Source organism: Fusarium keratoplasticum, chromosome 5 (genome assembly GCF_025433545.1).
Source record: "Fusarium keratoplasticum isolate Fu6.1 chromosome 5, whole genome shotgun sequence".
Taxonomy (NCBI): Eukaryota; Fungi; Ascomycota; class Sordariomycetes; order Hypocreales; family Nectriaceae; genus Fusarium; species Fusarium keratoplasticum.
In genome coordinates this window covers 2,889,086-2,904,889 of record NC_070533.1, presented here as the reverse complement: position 1 = coordinate 2,904,889, position 15,804 = coordinate 2,889,086, and the positions used below count along the sequence as shown (strand labels likewise).

At 54.7% G+C, this 15,804-nt stretch overlaps 4 protein-coding genes and 1 pseudogene across 5 annotated transcripts, besides 1 other annotated feature; 3 read left to right on the top strand and 2 right to left on the bottom strand.

Moving 5' to 3' along the window:
- Positions 1-602: 602 nt before the first annotated feature.
- NCS57_00752100 (uncharacterized protein) lies at positions 603-1,025 on the top strand (the record flags this gene model as incomplete). Its single annotated transcript, XM_053057367.1, has 1 exon — positions 603-1,025. The coding sequence occupies one exon, from the start codon at positions 603-605 to the stop codon at positions 1,023-1,025; it is 423 nt and encodes a 140-aa protein (XP_052913562.1).
- A 3,894-nt stretch (positions 1,026-4,919) lies between these two features.
- NCS57_00752000 (uncharacterized protein) lies at positions 4,920-10,141 on the top strand (the record flags this gene model as incomplete). Its single annotated transcript, XM_053057366.1, has 2 exons — positions 4,920-10,035; positions 10,089-10,141. 2 exons carry the CDS (start codon positions 4,920-4,922, stop codon positions 10,139-10,141), a joined length of 5,169 nt encoding a protein of 1,722 aa, XP_052913561.1.
- A 1,092-nt stretch (positions 10,142-11,233) lies between these two features.
- Positions 11,234-12,284, top strand: NCS57_00751900 (annotated as a pseudogene). Its single transcript has 2 exons — positions 11,234-11,390; positions 11,449-12,284.
- Positions 11,234-12,284: a sequence feature.
- A 264-nt stretch (positions 12,285-12,548) lies between these two features.
- Positions 12,549-13,241, bottom strand: NCS57_00751800 (60S ribosomal protein L22; the record flags this gene model as incomplete). The annotated part of the gene is made up of 4 exons (XM_053057365.1): positions 12,549-12,675; positions 12,729-12,925; positions 13,058-13,093; positions 13,227-13,241. The coding sequence occupies 4 exons, from the start codon at positions 13,239-13,241 to the stop codon at positions 12,549-12,551; spliced, it is 375 nt and encodes a 124-aa protein (XP_052913560.1).
- A 1,092-nt stretch (positions 13,242-14,333) lies between these two features.
- NCS57_00751700 (uncharacterized protein) lies at positions 14,334-15,389 on the bottom strand (the record flags this gene model as incomplete). Its single annotated transcript, XM_053057364.1, has 1 exon — positions 14,334-15,389. The coding sequence occupies one exon, from the start codon at positions 15,387-15,389 to the stop codon at positions 14,334-14,336; it is 1,056 nt and encodes a 351-aa protein (XP_052913559.1).
- Positions 15,390-15,804: the final 415 nt, after the last annotated feature.

Here is a 15,804-nt window from a genome sequence, read left to right as displayed (position 1 = left end):
GATAGTGTCTTGTGACTGATCTGGCGTGTTGGATTAACAGAATCATGTATGACAAATACGTGCAGAACAAACCTGAACTGCTCTAAACCTTGTGCCTTGCGCCGTGACGCTTCCAGGTCAGTGACAGGTGACAATCGTCTCTCCCCCCGCGCTACAGTTGCATGCCGCAGAACCCGATTCGCGTCCACCAACACATCCCAAAGATCCAAGCCACGAATATGAAGTCACACAACGGGTCGGCCGGCTTTCTTAACTAAGGGGGAGGCGAAAAGGACGCAACAACTACAAATGGACCGCTGCCCACCCCAACCTTGATGCCGTGAACAGCTGATGACGTGAAGCTACGCAAGTCTCTGACGCTTTTATTCATCCCGCTTTTACTGCTCCTCTTCCTGATTCTTTGATATTCATCTTGCAGACGACAAGGAACTTTGTGAGAGGGCATCTTATCTACATATCACTGAGACATCACACGATCACGAGGCCTCAAGAGCTTCTACACTTTATAAGCTTATCGCCGGCTGCTGGATTATTAAAACCGCCTACCTGTCTTGGATAACTTGGTCGAGTGAACGCCACACGAATCATCACATACACATAAAATGTCATCAAACGACAGCAACGACGACGACTTCTCCATCACCGATAGGCCCTTTGCCTGGGTTATCATTCCCCTAGCCGTCATTATCATAATCGGCTGCATCGCAACCGTTCTCCAAGTGCGCCGACGCCGCCGCCGCCGTCAACAGCAGTGGGCCGGACAAGGGCCCCGCGTACTAGGCCCTCCTCCGGGACGTCTATTCGGCGCAAACGGAACCCGGGGGAACGGGCGCCGTGGGCCATGGGCCGGAACAAGATCCCAAGAGGGTCTCAACGAGCTGGGAGAGGCGCCGCCGCCGTACGACGGCAAGAAGGAGAGGCAGGATTCCGTCGAGCTGCGGGATCTGGAAGCTGGAGGCAGTCCGCCTGAGTATCCTGCTGTGCCAGGACCGGCTGTGACGAGGAATAGTCGGAGGGGGGAGTAATGCTTTTTCATGATACCAATATGGGTCTTTTTGTTATGGGCGGGTTTGCTTTTGGATACCTTTTGTTTGGTGTTTGGGTCTGAGCAGCGTTCTGATGATATCTGATTGATGCTTTATGGGTCAACGCATCTTGATAGAGCACTTGTTATGTGCACAGTATATGAATAGTCTGATTAATGTGAATATGGCCTTGTGGGCCAAGTTTTGGGTGTACACCGAAAACGGCGTTCTGCCTGTGGATGTGATGTAGTGTATCCATGATGCAAGGGCTTTCGGAACTCTTGCGGCACGACTCGAACAAGCAAGAGTGTACGGAAACGGACAATCTGCTCGGGTTTCGACCTGAATCAAGGAATCGGGTAAAGGGGGTTGTACGAGATCGCTGGTGCGACTTGAGATACAATGAAGCATCGGCTAGATACATGTTGACGGAGCTGTTTGAGCTTGTGAGTGTTTGAAGGACCCTTGTAGTAAACTGACTAAACACGGCAAAAAGAGAGTGTGAACTGTCCAGGGTCGCAGTAAAGGCCGCGGTAGTTAGAAGCCAGGGTGTGTGAGCTCATAGGACCTGATCTGTACTTTCAACCCATGACGAAAGTCTCACCACTCGACTCTCGAATCGACGTCTCTACAGGCTACCGACTTGTAGCGGTGTGTTTGAAACAGAGGCCTCCCTCACTCTGCTGCTGCCGGGCATACGCGGAGGGGCGATGCTGCTCCTGCAGATAGAGACGCCTCAGCGTCAGAGAGCTGAAAAAAAAAAAAAAAAAAAAAAAAAAAAAAAAACCGTGGATGCTCGCTCACTGCTTGCTTCGAGGTGAGACAAGCAGAACGGCTGTTGTCTCAGAGGCGGGACTCCAGGGATGTCCCATGTCTTGGGGTGTGTCTCGCATGGTGCCGTGGTATGCTTCCCCCTCTGTTTGACTGGGGGGGGGGGGGGAGAGAGGACCCATCTCTGAGTTTTTGGCGAAAAATCGCATCTCGCAACCCGAGGCTGTAATAGTTAATAGTAAGCCTCACTTTGTTGAGTGTTGAACGGAGATTAAACCACCAGACGAGCCATAGTCGGTGCCGGGGGAAGAAATAATGCGGGAGGCTGGCCGGCTTTTCTTTTTTGACCGTGTCACTCTCAAGCAAGGGCTGATCTGTGGTTGATTGACGTGTTGCCAAGCCCCTTGTGCCTGCCAACGATACGAAAAGGAGGAGGTTGAACCCGAATGTGGGCTCAGACCGACTAATTGAGTTTTTTACTCTATGCGAACATGAGAGAATCGGGTTTGACAACTTGTTGAAGTAAGCAAAGTGGGCGAACTCCAGACAGGACTAGGTTCTTAGCTTGACCTGCTGGAGAAATGGCATAGTCGGCGTCACGCTAGGTTGGATGTTGTGGATGTTGCTGTTTCCAGAAGTTTCCTGTGTACTTGTGACCATACGGAGTAGTATGTTGCTGTTTGGGACGATGTAGTATGAGATCACACTCATGGTGCCTACTACGGAATATAGAGTAATAGGAGTATCGAAAGTTGTCAAAGTCGAGGTGGTTGAGACCTTCAGCCCTACAATCCACTTGTAGAGGGACTCGGAGGAAATTGAACTTGGTGGAGGCAACTCAAAGAACCATTTTTAATCGAGTGATTGCGAAGCCCAGTTCTGGCGCCAATTGAACATCAGTGAGTGACAAGCAAAAGACAGGGTGTGTCTTCCCATGCCCAAAGCGCATGCAGCAACTGTCACAGATGTCATGGATCCCATTTGATCTGAGCGCATGGATTTGAGGCTCACTCAGGTGATTTCTTGCCTCCGCTCCGTCTCCCGGGGCCACCATGGGCATGGGAAGCGAGGCTTTTCCTCTTTCGGGTCCCGGACTCTGGGGCCGTGGCGCTGGGCCGAGGACGGGCAAAAGATTTGACTGACCGGGGTGTTGAAGAAGGACGGACGTTCTTTTGACAAAAAGAGGCGCTCTTGTTGATGAAGCGCTTTTCAGAAGAAAAAAACAAAGCTGTCGGTTTCCTGGAGGCTGGGCCCATCAGTTCTGACCTGTCTGGGGTCAACCCTGCAGCGAGGCAGACTGATGGGACGAATCCACGAGTTATTGTGCATGGCAGCCCAACGGTCATCGACCTTGTCTTGTTCCTGTCGAATAGAGAGGGCTGGCTTGGCCGTCACCATCATGGCAACGGCAGACACTTTGACTGCGGCTTGAATTCTGGCGGCAGCTCATACTCACTCACAGGCTGCTCTCATCCACAGACTTGCTCGTCCCATTCATCACTCACATCGTCCGTCCCAACGAACGAACGCCGTCAGGCCTCGTCTGCATGTGCGCTGCTTCTGCGATGCACGTTCTGCTGCTGCGCTGCACCTCTGGGGTTCCTTCTCGTGTCGGCGACCGGCCATCCATTGGCAGAGAAACCACCATGGTCGGCCGGGCGGTAGCGCTCCTTGGCCCTCGGTGGCTCGTGGGCTAGCACATCCGGAGGACGGGACCCCCGGCCGCCGGGCGCTATTGGACCAGCGCTCCGGCAGCGCCAGCTCATCACCCCCCTCTAGAACGCACTAGGGCCAGAAAATCCCCCATCCCGATTGCTTCCTCCCCCGCCGCTAGATCCATTTTCCATGGATGCTGCTGTGCTGTGATGTGCTGTGTGCGCTGTGATGTGCTGTGCTTTGCTGTGCGTGCTGTAGTTTGATGGAGCAAGGGAATCGAGAAAGCTGAAGCTGGATGGGTAGCCACTCATCACTGGAGTCGGTTTGTTCAAGAGAATAAACAAAGCCTGCCGAGATTGGGCGTTCCGTCTTTCTACAAACTCCTCCTCGTCTCTACCTTGGCAATACTGTACAGCGTAGACGACGGGCAAACCTAGAAGCGGCCATCGACACGACGACATCATCATCAGCAGCAGCATCAGCAAACTAAAGTAAAGACGGAACAACGGACAGCTTCCTTTCAATCTTGTCTCCTATTCCTCCGCTGCTAAAACCACGCACGACGTCGCAATCTGCAGTTCCCGTTTTTCCCAGCCTCCAAACTTCCACCTTGGGACCGAGTACCAACCTCCTCTCTTCTCATCACCGTCAGGGCGGTTAAACTTGGGTCTGCTGCACCCTAAATTGATTGCTTCCCTCTTTTTTCGAACTTTCCCAAACAAGGCTTGCTCTTTTTTATTACTACTCTACTATTTTATTTTAATCCTTATTTACTCGGGGCTGGGATTTGCATTGGATTGCGGCTCGCTTCCGTCCGTCTGACTGGGCTGTACCTAAATTGCGCTGGTTGCTGCGGTTGCAAGAGTTGGCCCGCCCCCCCAAGTCCCCAAGGACGGTTCAAGGCGACACCCACCCACCCACACCCTCCGCCCGCGCCCACGCCGCATCCGAAACCCTTCCCCAAATCTTTCCCTTTCGCTCTCGATTAATCGCCCCAAGGCTTCCACAGCCAGGTCCTCCGAGAGTGAGAGCGACATTGTAAGTTATCGACTGCTACGTGCGAGGTCGAGTTTTGATTAATTTTTCCTACGGTTATCTGTCCTTGTGTAAGTCTATTCTATTCCCCTCTGTCTGCCCCCTCTTCATGAGTCGATTCACGTCTTGGTGGCGATTCATCGCTCTCCGCCATTGGCCTACACCGTTGCCTTTTGCTCGTGCCCGTCGCTCGCCCTAGCTTGAGAAATGCTGACCTCTCTTTCGTCTTTAGACACTTTTGCCCTGCGATTTCTTGACCGTCAAACATTCCGCATGTATTGAGAACCGCAAATCCATTAATCAACAACCCCCTGCGCCCCCTTCCACCCCGAGAAGGCCCTTGGGTGATATTCTGCATCCGCTCCGGATCGCAGGCCTGGGAAGAAAAGGGCCCCGACACTTTACCACCTCAATCACCTCACCAGATCAACGATGGGCGTCACCTCGAGAAAATCTCTCCCTCTCCCCGCCCCTACCGAAACCGAGACTACCAACACCACGCCCACCGAGTTGACGACGGGGGATGAGGTGAAGCCCGACGACGGCAAGTCTTCATACTCCATCCCCGAGGACGGAACTCCCGTCACCATCGCAACCCGACACAAGGCCAGCAAATCACAGACCTCGTTGCTCATCGAATACTTCGAGGGAGGCAAGCCCGCCTCTGGCTCCGCCAGCGAGCGTCGTCCCAGTGTCCGTGTTCGCCTGACACCGTCCAAGCGGGGCCGCAACGACCACCATCTCCAAGTCACAGAGACCAAGGGCACTCGCAACGCCTCCGTGACTCGACGGATACCTCTGGACCTGCATCACCTCGACTACGACGAGGACGGAAACAGTATGAGCTCCTATGCTTCTGCCACCGAGGAGTCCAATGTCTCCAGGAATCCGATCGACATTGAGATTGATCGGAGCCACCGACGTCGGCGACCTGCCAGTCCGTTGATTCCTTCAGAGAGCTACACCGTCAACCCCTCAGAAATCTCCGCCATCCCATCAGACAGCTTCCTGGACGGCGATGCCAAGGGCAGCTTGAACAGTCCTACTGGAACCCGCGACATGTCATCATCCGCCGTTGGCACTGGTGCACTCGCAGCCGCCGCTGTGGATGAAATCAAGAGCCGCAAGAGTCGAAACAGAGACCGGTCAAAGGTGTCGTCGTCTGAAAAGTCGAGGGAAAAGTCGACGTCTGAACGAAAGCGACGACCCAAGAGTAGAACCAGCAGCGTCACTGAGCGGACGGCCGAGGAACTTAAATCCCCCCGTCGTCGCTCTAGCAAGAGTCATCAGGAATCCGTTGTGTCAGGTGCGGATACGAGTGTCTTATCCTCTAATCTCTCTCCGAGCCACCGCACGTATGAGACACATTCCACACGCTCAGGCGCCTCAAAGGCGTCGTCAATCAACAACCCTAAGCTCCTGGAGACGGTGGAGGATGCCATCCGTCGCCTGATTCTGCCCGAGCTTAGTGCGCTCAAGCGCGAGCAGAGCAAGAGAGAGGGTCGCCGCGATTCCTTTACGTCGTCTGGAACGTCTGTATCAAGGGATGAGTTTACCCCGGACCGCCGGCGGTCCTCGGGCCAGCGCAGCGACATCAAGGCTGGGCGCAATAGGGAGGCCCGCCATGAGCTCGACGACAGCTCTCTTATTAGCAATGAATCGGTTGATCAGTATGATGACCATGTTACACCGAAGCGCAGCGGCGACCTGCTCAAGTCTGCTGCCATTGGTGCCGCTGCTGCTTCCTCCGTCACCGCCGCCTCCTCACTGCTGGATGACAAGTCACAAACTTCAGACCTGAAGCCGAGAGAGCGGAGGCGTCGCAAGGCCGAGGCTGCCCGTAGCCGAAGCATGGGACGTGACCAATATTCTGGCGACTATGACGATGCTCCTGTGCCCCCGATGCCTCTCATGAGCGAAATCAACGGCACGGAACTGACCCGGACATCTATCCGCTCCGCCGACACAGACAGGCCTCACTCAGCCACCGAGGAGATTACTCCTCTTCAAAACGTTTCTCACGTGGACGGTTCTGATTCTGACATGCCAACACCAACACGATCTCCAAATCTCGAGAGCACCCTGTCTACACAACATGCCAATGTCTCTCACGGTGATCTAACTGCTCTGCCGCGCGGGAAGAAGGAGTACATCGACGAGTATGAGACTGACGAGTATGGAAACAAGGTTCCCATTGACCATGGTGACCAGTACGGCGAGGATGATGGCGACGACATTTCTGACGTGGGCGAGTTTGAGGGTTACGACAACTCCTACTTTGCTACTCAGGATGTTCCTCCACCTCTGAAGTATGTGCCGTATCAAGCCGGTGCCCGCGGTCTGAGCCCGATTCCTAGCGTCTCTGGCTACACCGAGGGTGGCAGCGAACACCAGCCTCGCAACTCCAGGAGCATGCACTCTACTAGTGACGCCTACTACGAGCGATCTGAGAACCCCCGCAACAGTCGTTCTACTGCTTCCCTGAGCTCCATTCGTGCTAGGGAGCTTGAGCAGATGTCTCCTCGAAGCTCTGGCATGGACTATCGGAACACAACCTATACCGACGACTCGGGTTACAACCGCAACACCACTTACACCGACGACAGCGAGCTGGAGAAGGTCACATCCGGACAGGCGGTGCAAGGTGTTGGTGCCACCAACCCCAACATTGTCCACCCCCCTCTGGGAGTCGAGTCGGCCGTGGCCTCCCTTGTTGACGGCTCGATGCTTGATCAGTCTGTCCTTACCGGCGCCTCATACAACGACTATAACGGTGGCCGGGATTCGACACTGTCTTATGACGAGCAGTCAAGGACTTACAGCAGCCGTGGATTGAGCCCTGGCGAGCGATACACCGACAACCAGAGCGAGTCTTCTAGGCATGCTACACCCAGCGCTGTGTCTCGCAACAGATCCCCCCGAGAGTTCACCGAGTATGAGCTGGATGAGCATGGCCGCAAGGTTGTCCGACCCAAGTCTCCCACCGCTGCCGAGGTGGCCATCACATCTGGAGCTGTTCTGGCCCTGAAGGCCGCTCAAGGCAAGAAGCAGGCGGCTGCCGAGGGATCTGCACAGGGAGAGTTCCAACCCGCTGGTGTGGCCCGAAACAAGTCCTTTAAGGAGCGCACTCTTGAGGGTCACGAGCCTCGCAACACACCCGCCCACAGCATCGACCGTCTGTCCTACGAGGAGCTCCCCAAGATGAGCGCAACTGGTGTTCCCGACTTCCACGACCCCATGCCCGAGATTGGGTACGTTGACGATGATGCTCACACCAACCCCTCGGTTGTTCAAGAGCGCCTGGATGGCGAGGATCGAGGCCATCTCTCATCTGGCCGGGCAACTCCTACCCCACTGAATGTTGGCGAGCAACAGGAGGCTGCCCGCAGCAAGAGCGCGGCAAGCAGCCACGGCCCGGGGGCTGCAGAGATTGCTGGTGCGGCGGCTCTCGGCGCTGCTGCCGGAATGGCTGCCGGCCACGGTCATAGCCGCGAGCCCAGCCATGACCACGATGAATGGCGATCTTCCGATGATCGCAAGCGGGATACTCTCGTGACGAACCCCTACGAGGACGCCAGCCCGATTGCCAACCCTGCTCTGAACGAGAACCTTCTTGGTGCTCGTGGTCTCAATGCATCGTATGGCGTCCCCTACCACACTGGAAGCCCTGGATTCGGCCAAAAGTATGACGAGGGATACATGTCCAACGGCAACAACAGGACTCCCGATCTCCCTCCCAAGGTCAAGCCTCTGTCTATTCCCGGATCTCCCCACCTTGGAGGTGACGACCCCTTTTATGCCCCTATGGCCAAGGACGCTCGCCATCTCAGCGGCATGTCCCAAGGCATGGCATCTCCCTTCTACGATGCTGCCACTGGCCAGGGAATTGACCGCATTGAGAACAAGGACATTGTCGCTCTTATGCAACATCTCATGGTCCGTGATGCTCAGCGCAGTGCTCGCGATACCGAGATCGTGGCCCTGCTCATGAACTCTGCTCTGGAGATGCGAACTTCTCTCAACGAGCTGAAGAACCTCGTCCAGGACACCAGCGACGATGTCATCTTTGCTGGTGTTGAGAACACGGAGAAGCTTCAGAGGGCTATCAATGGCCCACGCCCCTACCCTGGCCCTCGCTCAATCCAGAGCAGTTCTCAGCTTGACACCCTCAACGAGGCTGCTGCCAAGAAGAACCTGTTCAAGCGTGCCCTCCAGGGCCTCAGCAACAAGGGAACTAGTGATTTCAAGCGCATTGAGGAGATTCTTATTCAGATTCTCGGCGAAGTGGACGTTCTCAAGACTCAGACAGCCCCGCCTGTTTCTACCACCGGCGGACGCGGCTCTTCGTTCGATAACCTGCACCCTGAGGGTCACTATGAGCAGGACCGAGGCTATGAGCCCGAAGGCAACTCGACCATCACCCCCAGCCAGTCAGGCCACCTCTCTCTGTCCCAGTCACGATCACGACTTGGAGGTGATCGCAAGGTCTCTGACAACCGCATCAGCACCGTCGCTGAGCATGAGGGCGAGTACGAGTTCGACCACCCCAGCCCAGCTGCCGAGCGGACCAACAGCAACGTCTTGACACCAAGCCGCTCGGGCTTCCGCGGTAGCTCTGTCCCTCTCGAGACGCCTCCTCAGCCCCCAGTAGGAGCTCAGCCCATGAGCAACGACAACACTCCTCGCACAGACAAGTCGAAGAAGCACAAGTCTGGTGGCTCAACGAGCTGGCTGCCCAAGTTTTCTCGATGGTCAGGAACCACAGCCTCTAGCATGGGCAAGGCTTTCCGCGGCAAGAAAGACAAGTATGACGACTTTGCTCATTCGCGATCTGCCTCTAGCCTTGGCTCATACGACGAGGATGGATACCGCACCAACGCCTACGGCGAGGACAGGCTTCACACGGGACTCTCGGATCAGGAGCTCGCAGCAGCACCCACTGCCAGCGGAGCTAACCCTGCGGTTACTCTGCGTGAGCGAACCATGTCCCCTGGAGATGCTCCCAAGTACAAGGTTCACCGAAACTCGCTAAACCTTCAGCACCCCCAGCCCAGACAGGGCCAGACTGAGCGTTTCCGAAACGCCTTGGAGTTCTCAGCTCAAGAGTACAACGTCCCCATGACCCCTAGGTCGGCGGACTGGGGCGGCTCGGTATCCAGCTTGAACCAGCTGGGACAGAACCCCAACAGATACAGCATGGCGTCTTCCGGAGGCGCACCACGGGACCCAGAGTACTGGACCACCTCCCCAACTGGCCCCCCCAGGCCTCCCAAGGAGCCCATTGAGCCCACAGGCAGTCCCTCGAACCCAAACGCGCCGCGGGGCGCCCGCATTTCACAGCTGGCCAAGAGCAGCCCTGTGCCACATCCCAGCGACGAGAGCGGGTATGGGACGATGAGCGGGACTCATGTCAGTCACTACACCAGCAGCCCCAAGCCCGAGAACCGCAACTTGAACGCTGCTTTGGGAGCTCCCGCTCGACGACCTAGCGGACCGCGAGCCATGACCCCCAAGAGCCCTGAGCAAGAAGCGCAGCGACGCAAGAGAGGTATGTGCAAGAGCCATCTGATGTAACGGAACTTCAACTAACTGTTTGACTAGACACCTTCGGTAGTGTTACCTCGCGCAACACGGATGACACAGAAACCTTTTAAAGGGCTTGGCTGTGTGAACCGCATTTCCCTGCTGTTGTCGAATCCAAGAATGAAGCAACCACCAACTTCTCGACACAGCTTTTTGAATCTACATATTGGGGTTTGACAGGACATGCCTGTCAGACGCACGGTTTTACAAAGAAAAGAATCGCCTATAGACTGAAGGAGGATGACCAGCCGAAGGAGAGGCGGGCAACTCTGATCACATAATGACTGATAAGCATATTGGGTGTTGGAAAATACGAAAAAAAAGAAGGGTAAAAGCGATGGGAGGAGGAGGATCATCGATCGGATTTTGCATCAAGGGGCTTCTGCTTCAATTCTTGACGACGACATGACTTGGCTGTCTGGTTTCAGCAAAGCGATTGCTTTTCGCGGGGGCATTTGGACTGGATATTTTTTTACGAGCAAGGAAAGGAATAGGCAAGGCAATGTAAGGAAGGGGGGATTGGAGGAAGATGAGGGTATCTCGCGAGCGTGTGTTGGGATTGATGTGTGCTTTGGGCACTCTTCAAGTTAGATAGGTTTAGCTGTAGTTTTGTGATAGATACCACATGGGTTGTAATTGGGGGACGAATGAGGAGAGGATCGAATTGACAAGGGAGATTCTGATGATGAACTGAGTCTATTTCATTGAATGTGATGTCCTACAAGATGGAAGCAACCTCAAGGCATATCCGTAGATGTTGACAGCGTTGAGAGTGTGGATCAGTCAGTCTGGGGCTAAAAGTGGATCCCCGGGGAGACTTGCATAACTCCGGGGCTCCGAGGTCGGTGCAAGGCTACTAGTGCGGAACTACTCCAGACTGGGGCGTCAGCGAATGGCGGGGAGCCAATATCCAAAAAATCCATGAAAAAGGGCTCGACGTGCAGTTCATCGTCAAACAGCGGTATCCGTCTGTGTCTGTTGATTCTCATAATATTCTAGACTTGTCTATACACCGGCAGCTAGTTTTTGTGTTTTGTTTATCTTTATCTTCTCTTCTTCTTGAACACTCTCTCTCCTCAACGTCATAGACGCCCCGCCATCGGCTTTTATCGGCATCCCTCAAATTATCGACGCTGACAGAGAGAGATACCTCATCTTCCAGAGACTCGCTCAAGAGTCACTCAGATTCAATGGCCGCGGATGTAAGAGGGAAGGTTGCCGTAGAGGAGACGGTGGCTTCTGTGCCAAAGCAGGAGAGCAAGGCGCATCACTACAAGGGCTTTGTGGCGGGCGTCTTCAGTGGCATAGCCAAGCTCACAGGTAAGATGAGCAGCTTTATGAGTTTTTCATGAGAGGTATATATACTGATTGAGTTTAGTTGGGCATCCATTTGATACAGTCAAGGTTCGGCTGCAGACAACAGACCCGACTCGCTTCAAAGGTCCTCTACAATGTGTTCTTCAGACAGTCCGCAATGAGGGCTTCCGAGGGCTGTACAAGGGCGCATCACCGCCGTTGGTGGGATGGATGTTTATGGACTCGGTCATGCTGGGTTCATTGACAGTGTACCGCCGACTTCTATCCGATCACGTCTTTCACGTACAGCCGGGTTCTACCACAGGGAGGACGTCACTCCCGTCGTACGGACACGGCATCGCGGGTATCGCCGCAGGCTCGACAGTTAGCTTCATCGCGGCGCCGGTTGAACACATCAAGGCGCGGCTGCAGATTCAGTACGCCGCTCAAAAGGCCGACAGACTGTACGCGGGACCCATCGACTGTCTCCGCAAGATCTATCGGTACCACGGGGTTCAGGGCGTATACCACGGACTATCGGCGACACTGCTCTTCCGGTCATTCTTCTTCTTCTGGTGGGCCAGCTACGATGTTCTCTCGCGGATATTGAGGGAGCGGACGAACCTCAGCGCGCCAGCCGTCAACTTTTGGGCGGGTGGATTGAGCGCGCAGGCTTTCTGGCTGACGAGTTATCCGAGCGACGTGGTCAAGCAGCGCATCATGACAGACCCCCTAGGAGGCGGTCTGAATGATGGAGTTAGGAGGTTTCCGCGGTGGAAGGATGCCGCGGCGGCTGTGTATAGGGAGGCAGGATGGAAAGGATACTGGAGGGGGTTTGTGCCGTGCTTTCTGAGGGCGTTCCCGGCGAATGCCATGGCGTTGGTTGCATTTGAGGGTGTCATGAGGGCGTTGCCATGAGTTTACACATACATATACACAAGTACATACCCCTGACGAGAAGATGTCGGGTCACAAGCGAGCATTTATCAAAGCAGCATCACACATTCACATACAGACAGAGACAGCAAGAAATTGAAACACCACAAAGAGTGCCACACAGATTGGCTGGGTTCTATTGGCCAAGTCCTCAAACTTTTATTTCCCTGTCCCAATTCACCAACCCATTCCTGCGCCGTTGTAATGCTGACCGGGTTTTCTTTGGTTTGGTTTTTGGTCGTACATTTACTCGTCGTCCTCGTCAGCCTCGTCGTTGACGACGTTGAAGAACTTGAGCTCGTAGACACCCCGCGAGGTGGAGACGACGCGGAGCCAGTCACGGAGCTGCTGCTTCTTGAGGAACTTCTTGGTCCTGGGGGGATTGTCAGTAGGCTGGTGTGGAATGTGGACAGCTGTTGGACGCACAGGTACTTGAGGTAGCGGCCAGAGAGGTCGTTGTGGGCAATGACCTCGATCTTGCCCTCACCTTGCTGCTGGACAACGACGTTGTCGCCAAGGTTGTTGGTGCGGCCCTCAACCTTGATGCGGTCCTGGAGGAACTTCTCGAAGGCGGCGACGTCGAAGATCTTGTCGCTGGCGGGCTGAGAAGCATCAATGATGTACTGTGGCGATATACGTTAGTCTCGTGGTTCGATAAGAGTAACTTCGATCCTTGAATTCGTCGTCGGGTCGTCGCGCCGTCATCGTGTGTCGCCCGGCGCATGTCAAGGGGATCGGGATCGTTTTGAGCGTACCTTCTTGGTCTGCTTCTGGGCCTTGCCCGACTTCTTCTGTTAAGATGACCTTAGCCTACTGCATTTCCGAGGCGCCTCTCATGCTGAAGAAGGCGACGACGAGGGTTTCATCCCCCACCGTCGCTTTCACCGCAGAGGGCCTTACAGCAAAGCGGTGTCATGTACGTACTGCCTGAGGAGCCATTGTGAATGGGTTGTTTTGGTTTGTTGGTGGTGTTTCGTGTGTCAACGCAAAGAAGTCGAATCCTGCGCCTGAGAGGAAGGGAAAAATACGTTTGGGGCTTGCGAGGGTTGGTCGTCAATCCGGAGCCGCGAAATTGGGGATGCGATTTTGCCGGTGGGGTGGGCGAAATTGGTGGAGAGGGCTTTGGCCCTGATTACATAATGTTGAGAAACGGAACGGGAGTGGCTGTTTCAGCTCCCAAAGTGAGCACAGACCACCAGGGGTCAGGTTGAGTCGAGGTGAGAAGGTGTAGCAGCCAATCAAGTGTCTTGAAAAGCAGTCATGGTGGGCGAGTCGACAGGTGCCCACTGCCAAGACTATTCAGGTGCTCCATTACAATGAGCGAACCCAGGGCATGCTCCATTTGTATCGAGAGATTCATTGGTTGTTGTTAGTGGAGCATGGGTCAGGTCTTCTGTCCGTCTCATTGTGTAGCGGTATCACAAGTCTGGAATTCACCCCAATTGAAAGTCTGAGGATGCTGGTTCGGCTGTCTCTCGAACAGCCTCTGTTAATGAACAATCGGTGTTCGGTCTTGAATCTGACCGATGATGATTCATTATCAGCCCAACCTTCGCTACGTAGGTGAGTATTGACCTTGACAGAAAGCATTTTGTCTGTGCCCTTGAGTGTTAGAGACAGCCCAGGACGTGGTCTTGAGCCAACCTGACCCATGGTGGTCTGTGGTCACCCTATCTAGAGCTATGATTGGCTAGAAAACTCACTATCCGACCATGTCCTGAGCGGACTTGACCCATGCTCTATTTTAATTCACAAGCCTGATTGGCCACACAACCTTCACCTGTACAACAACGTCACGCATCAAGACAACATCAAAATCACCCTCCTTTCAAGAGTAAAATGTATTATCCTAGCCGTACAAAAGCTAAGAAACAACTCAACACTTTTCCAGGTCCCAATAACTTTCCAACTCTTTCCCATCACACCGAGCTTCACACAGCAGTGCATCCACCCGTTGTCGACGCATTTCACCTCTATCGTATAACAGAGGCGAAACTCAAGCTATACAGCTCAAGGTCGCTTCTTCTCGGCCTATGATCTTCTCAGTCTCATCCACTCAGGTTGGTAAAAGGGTTGTTTTACAGTGACCTTGAAGACCTTGTCCAGGTCGTCGACAATGTCGCCGGCGAGGATCTCGCGGTACTTGAGGTACAGCTCCCGGAGGCGCTCGCGCTGCTCCTTGGAGATCTTGGCCTGGTCTACCAGGGTGGGCTTCTTGCCGCTGGACCGCTTGTAGTTCTTGTAGCGGATCCTGCCGTCCGGACCGGACGTGAGGCCGAGCTTCTTGTAGATGGGGTGCCCCTTGTGCTTGTACTTGTACTTGGGAGTCCTGTGCCTGGAGAGGCCGAGGCCGCTGGCAACCTCGTGGCTGACGTTGTCGTACAGCTTGTTCTCGTACTCCTCGTACTCTTCCTCCGAGGGCTCCGGGGCGGGGATTTTCACCTGCCTGATGCCGTAGATTCTATCGTCGTCCGCGTCACCGGCGATAACGATGCCGCGGATGGGTTGATTGTTGGAGGGGTACTTGATCTTTCGGACCTTGGAGCCTCCATCGTTGGTGCTGCTGCCATTGGGGATGGATTCGATGCGGTCGATACGGCCGTCCCTGCTGCCGCTGGTGCCACTCTTGCTGGTGCTGCCGGTCTTGGACTTGGTGTTGGACTTGGTGTCGGGCACGCGGAACTGGCGGTCGACAGTCTGACGAAGGACAAAGACCTTGTCGTCGTTGTTGACGTTGCGTTGGATCAACCTTCGGCCTCCGCTACCACCAGCGGCTCCAGTTCCAGCAGCCTGGTTGGTAGTGGTAGTAGTGGTGGTAGTAGTAGTGGTGGTGGTGCTGGTCGAAGGGGGAGACAGGGTAGTGACAATGGTGCTTCCAGCAGCATTGGTGAAGGTGACCACAACAGGGGTGCTGGAGGTAGAAGACGTGGTGGTAGTGGTGGTGGTGGTGCTAGTGGTCGGGGCCGCGGTGGGGGTCAAGAAGGCAGTGCTTTCGGTGCCATCACCACTATCAACAGCCTTCTTCCCCTTGCAAGGGGTAGCCAGGACGCCCTGGGCGAGGGCGAGCAGAGCAAGCTCGAAACGCATCTTGGGCAAGATGGGGAAGAGAGGAGAGGAGGGGGGGAGAGCAGAAGACGACTTGTGAGGACGAGTTCTGGAGGAGTCTGTCGAGTCTGCTTGAACAGATCTGAGAGGAAAAGACACGCTCTTTATGTCTGCCTTGAGAAGCCAAATGGCAAACAATGGCCCTCATTAATCATGGTTTCTCCTCCTCCGAGTGAGGCCGGCTGGCCTTGATGTCATGGTCCTCAACAAGACCACTTGTCCTTCGAGTTGAGGCCACGCTGGAGTTGAAAGAATGGCGATACACGGGAGAATAAAGAGGCTGCCCAGTTATGGACGTCAGAGGAGAATTATAGAGTTTACAGTATTCGGCTATACATGGTCTCAACACCACGTCTGGTCAATGACAAGTATCTCGAGGTATTCACATTAGCCACGC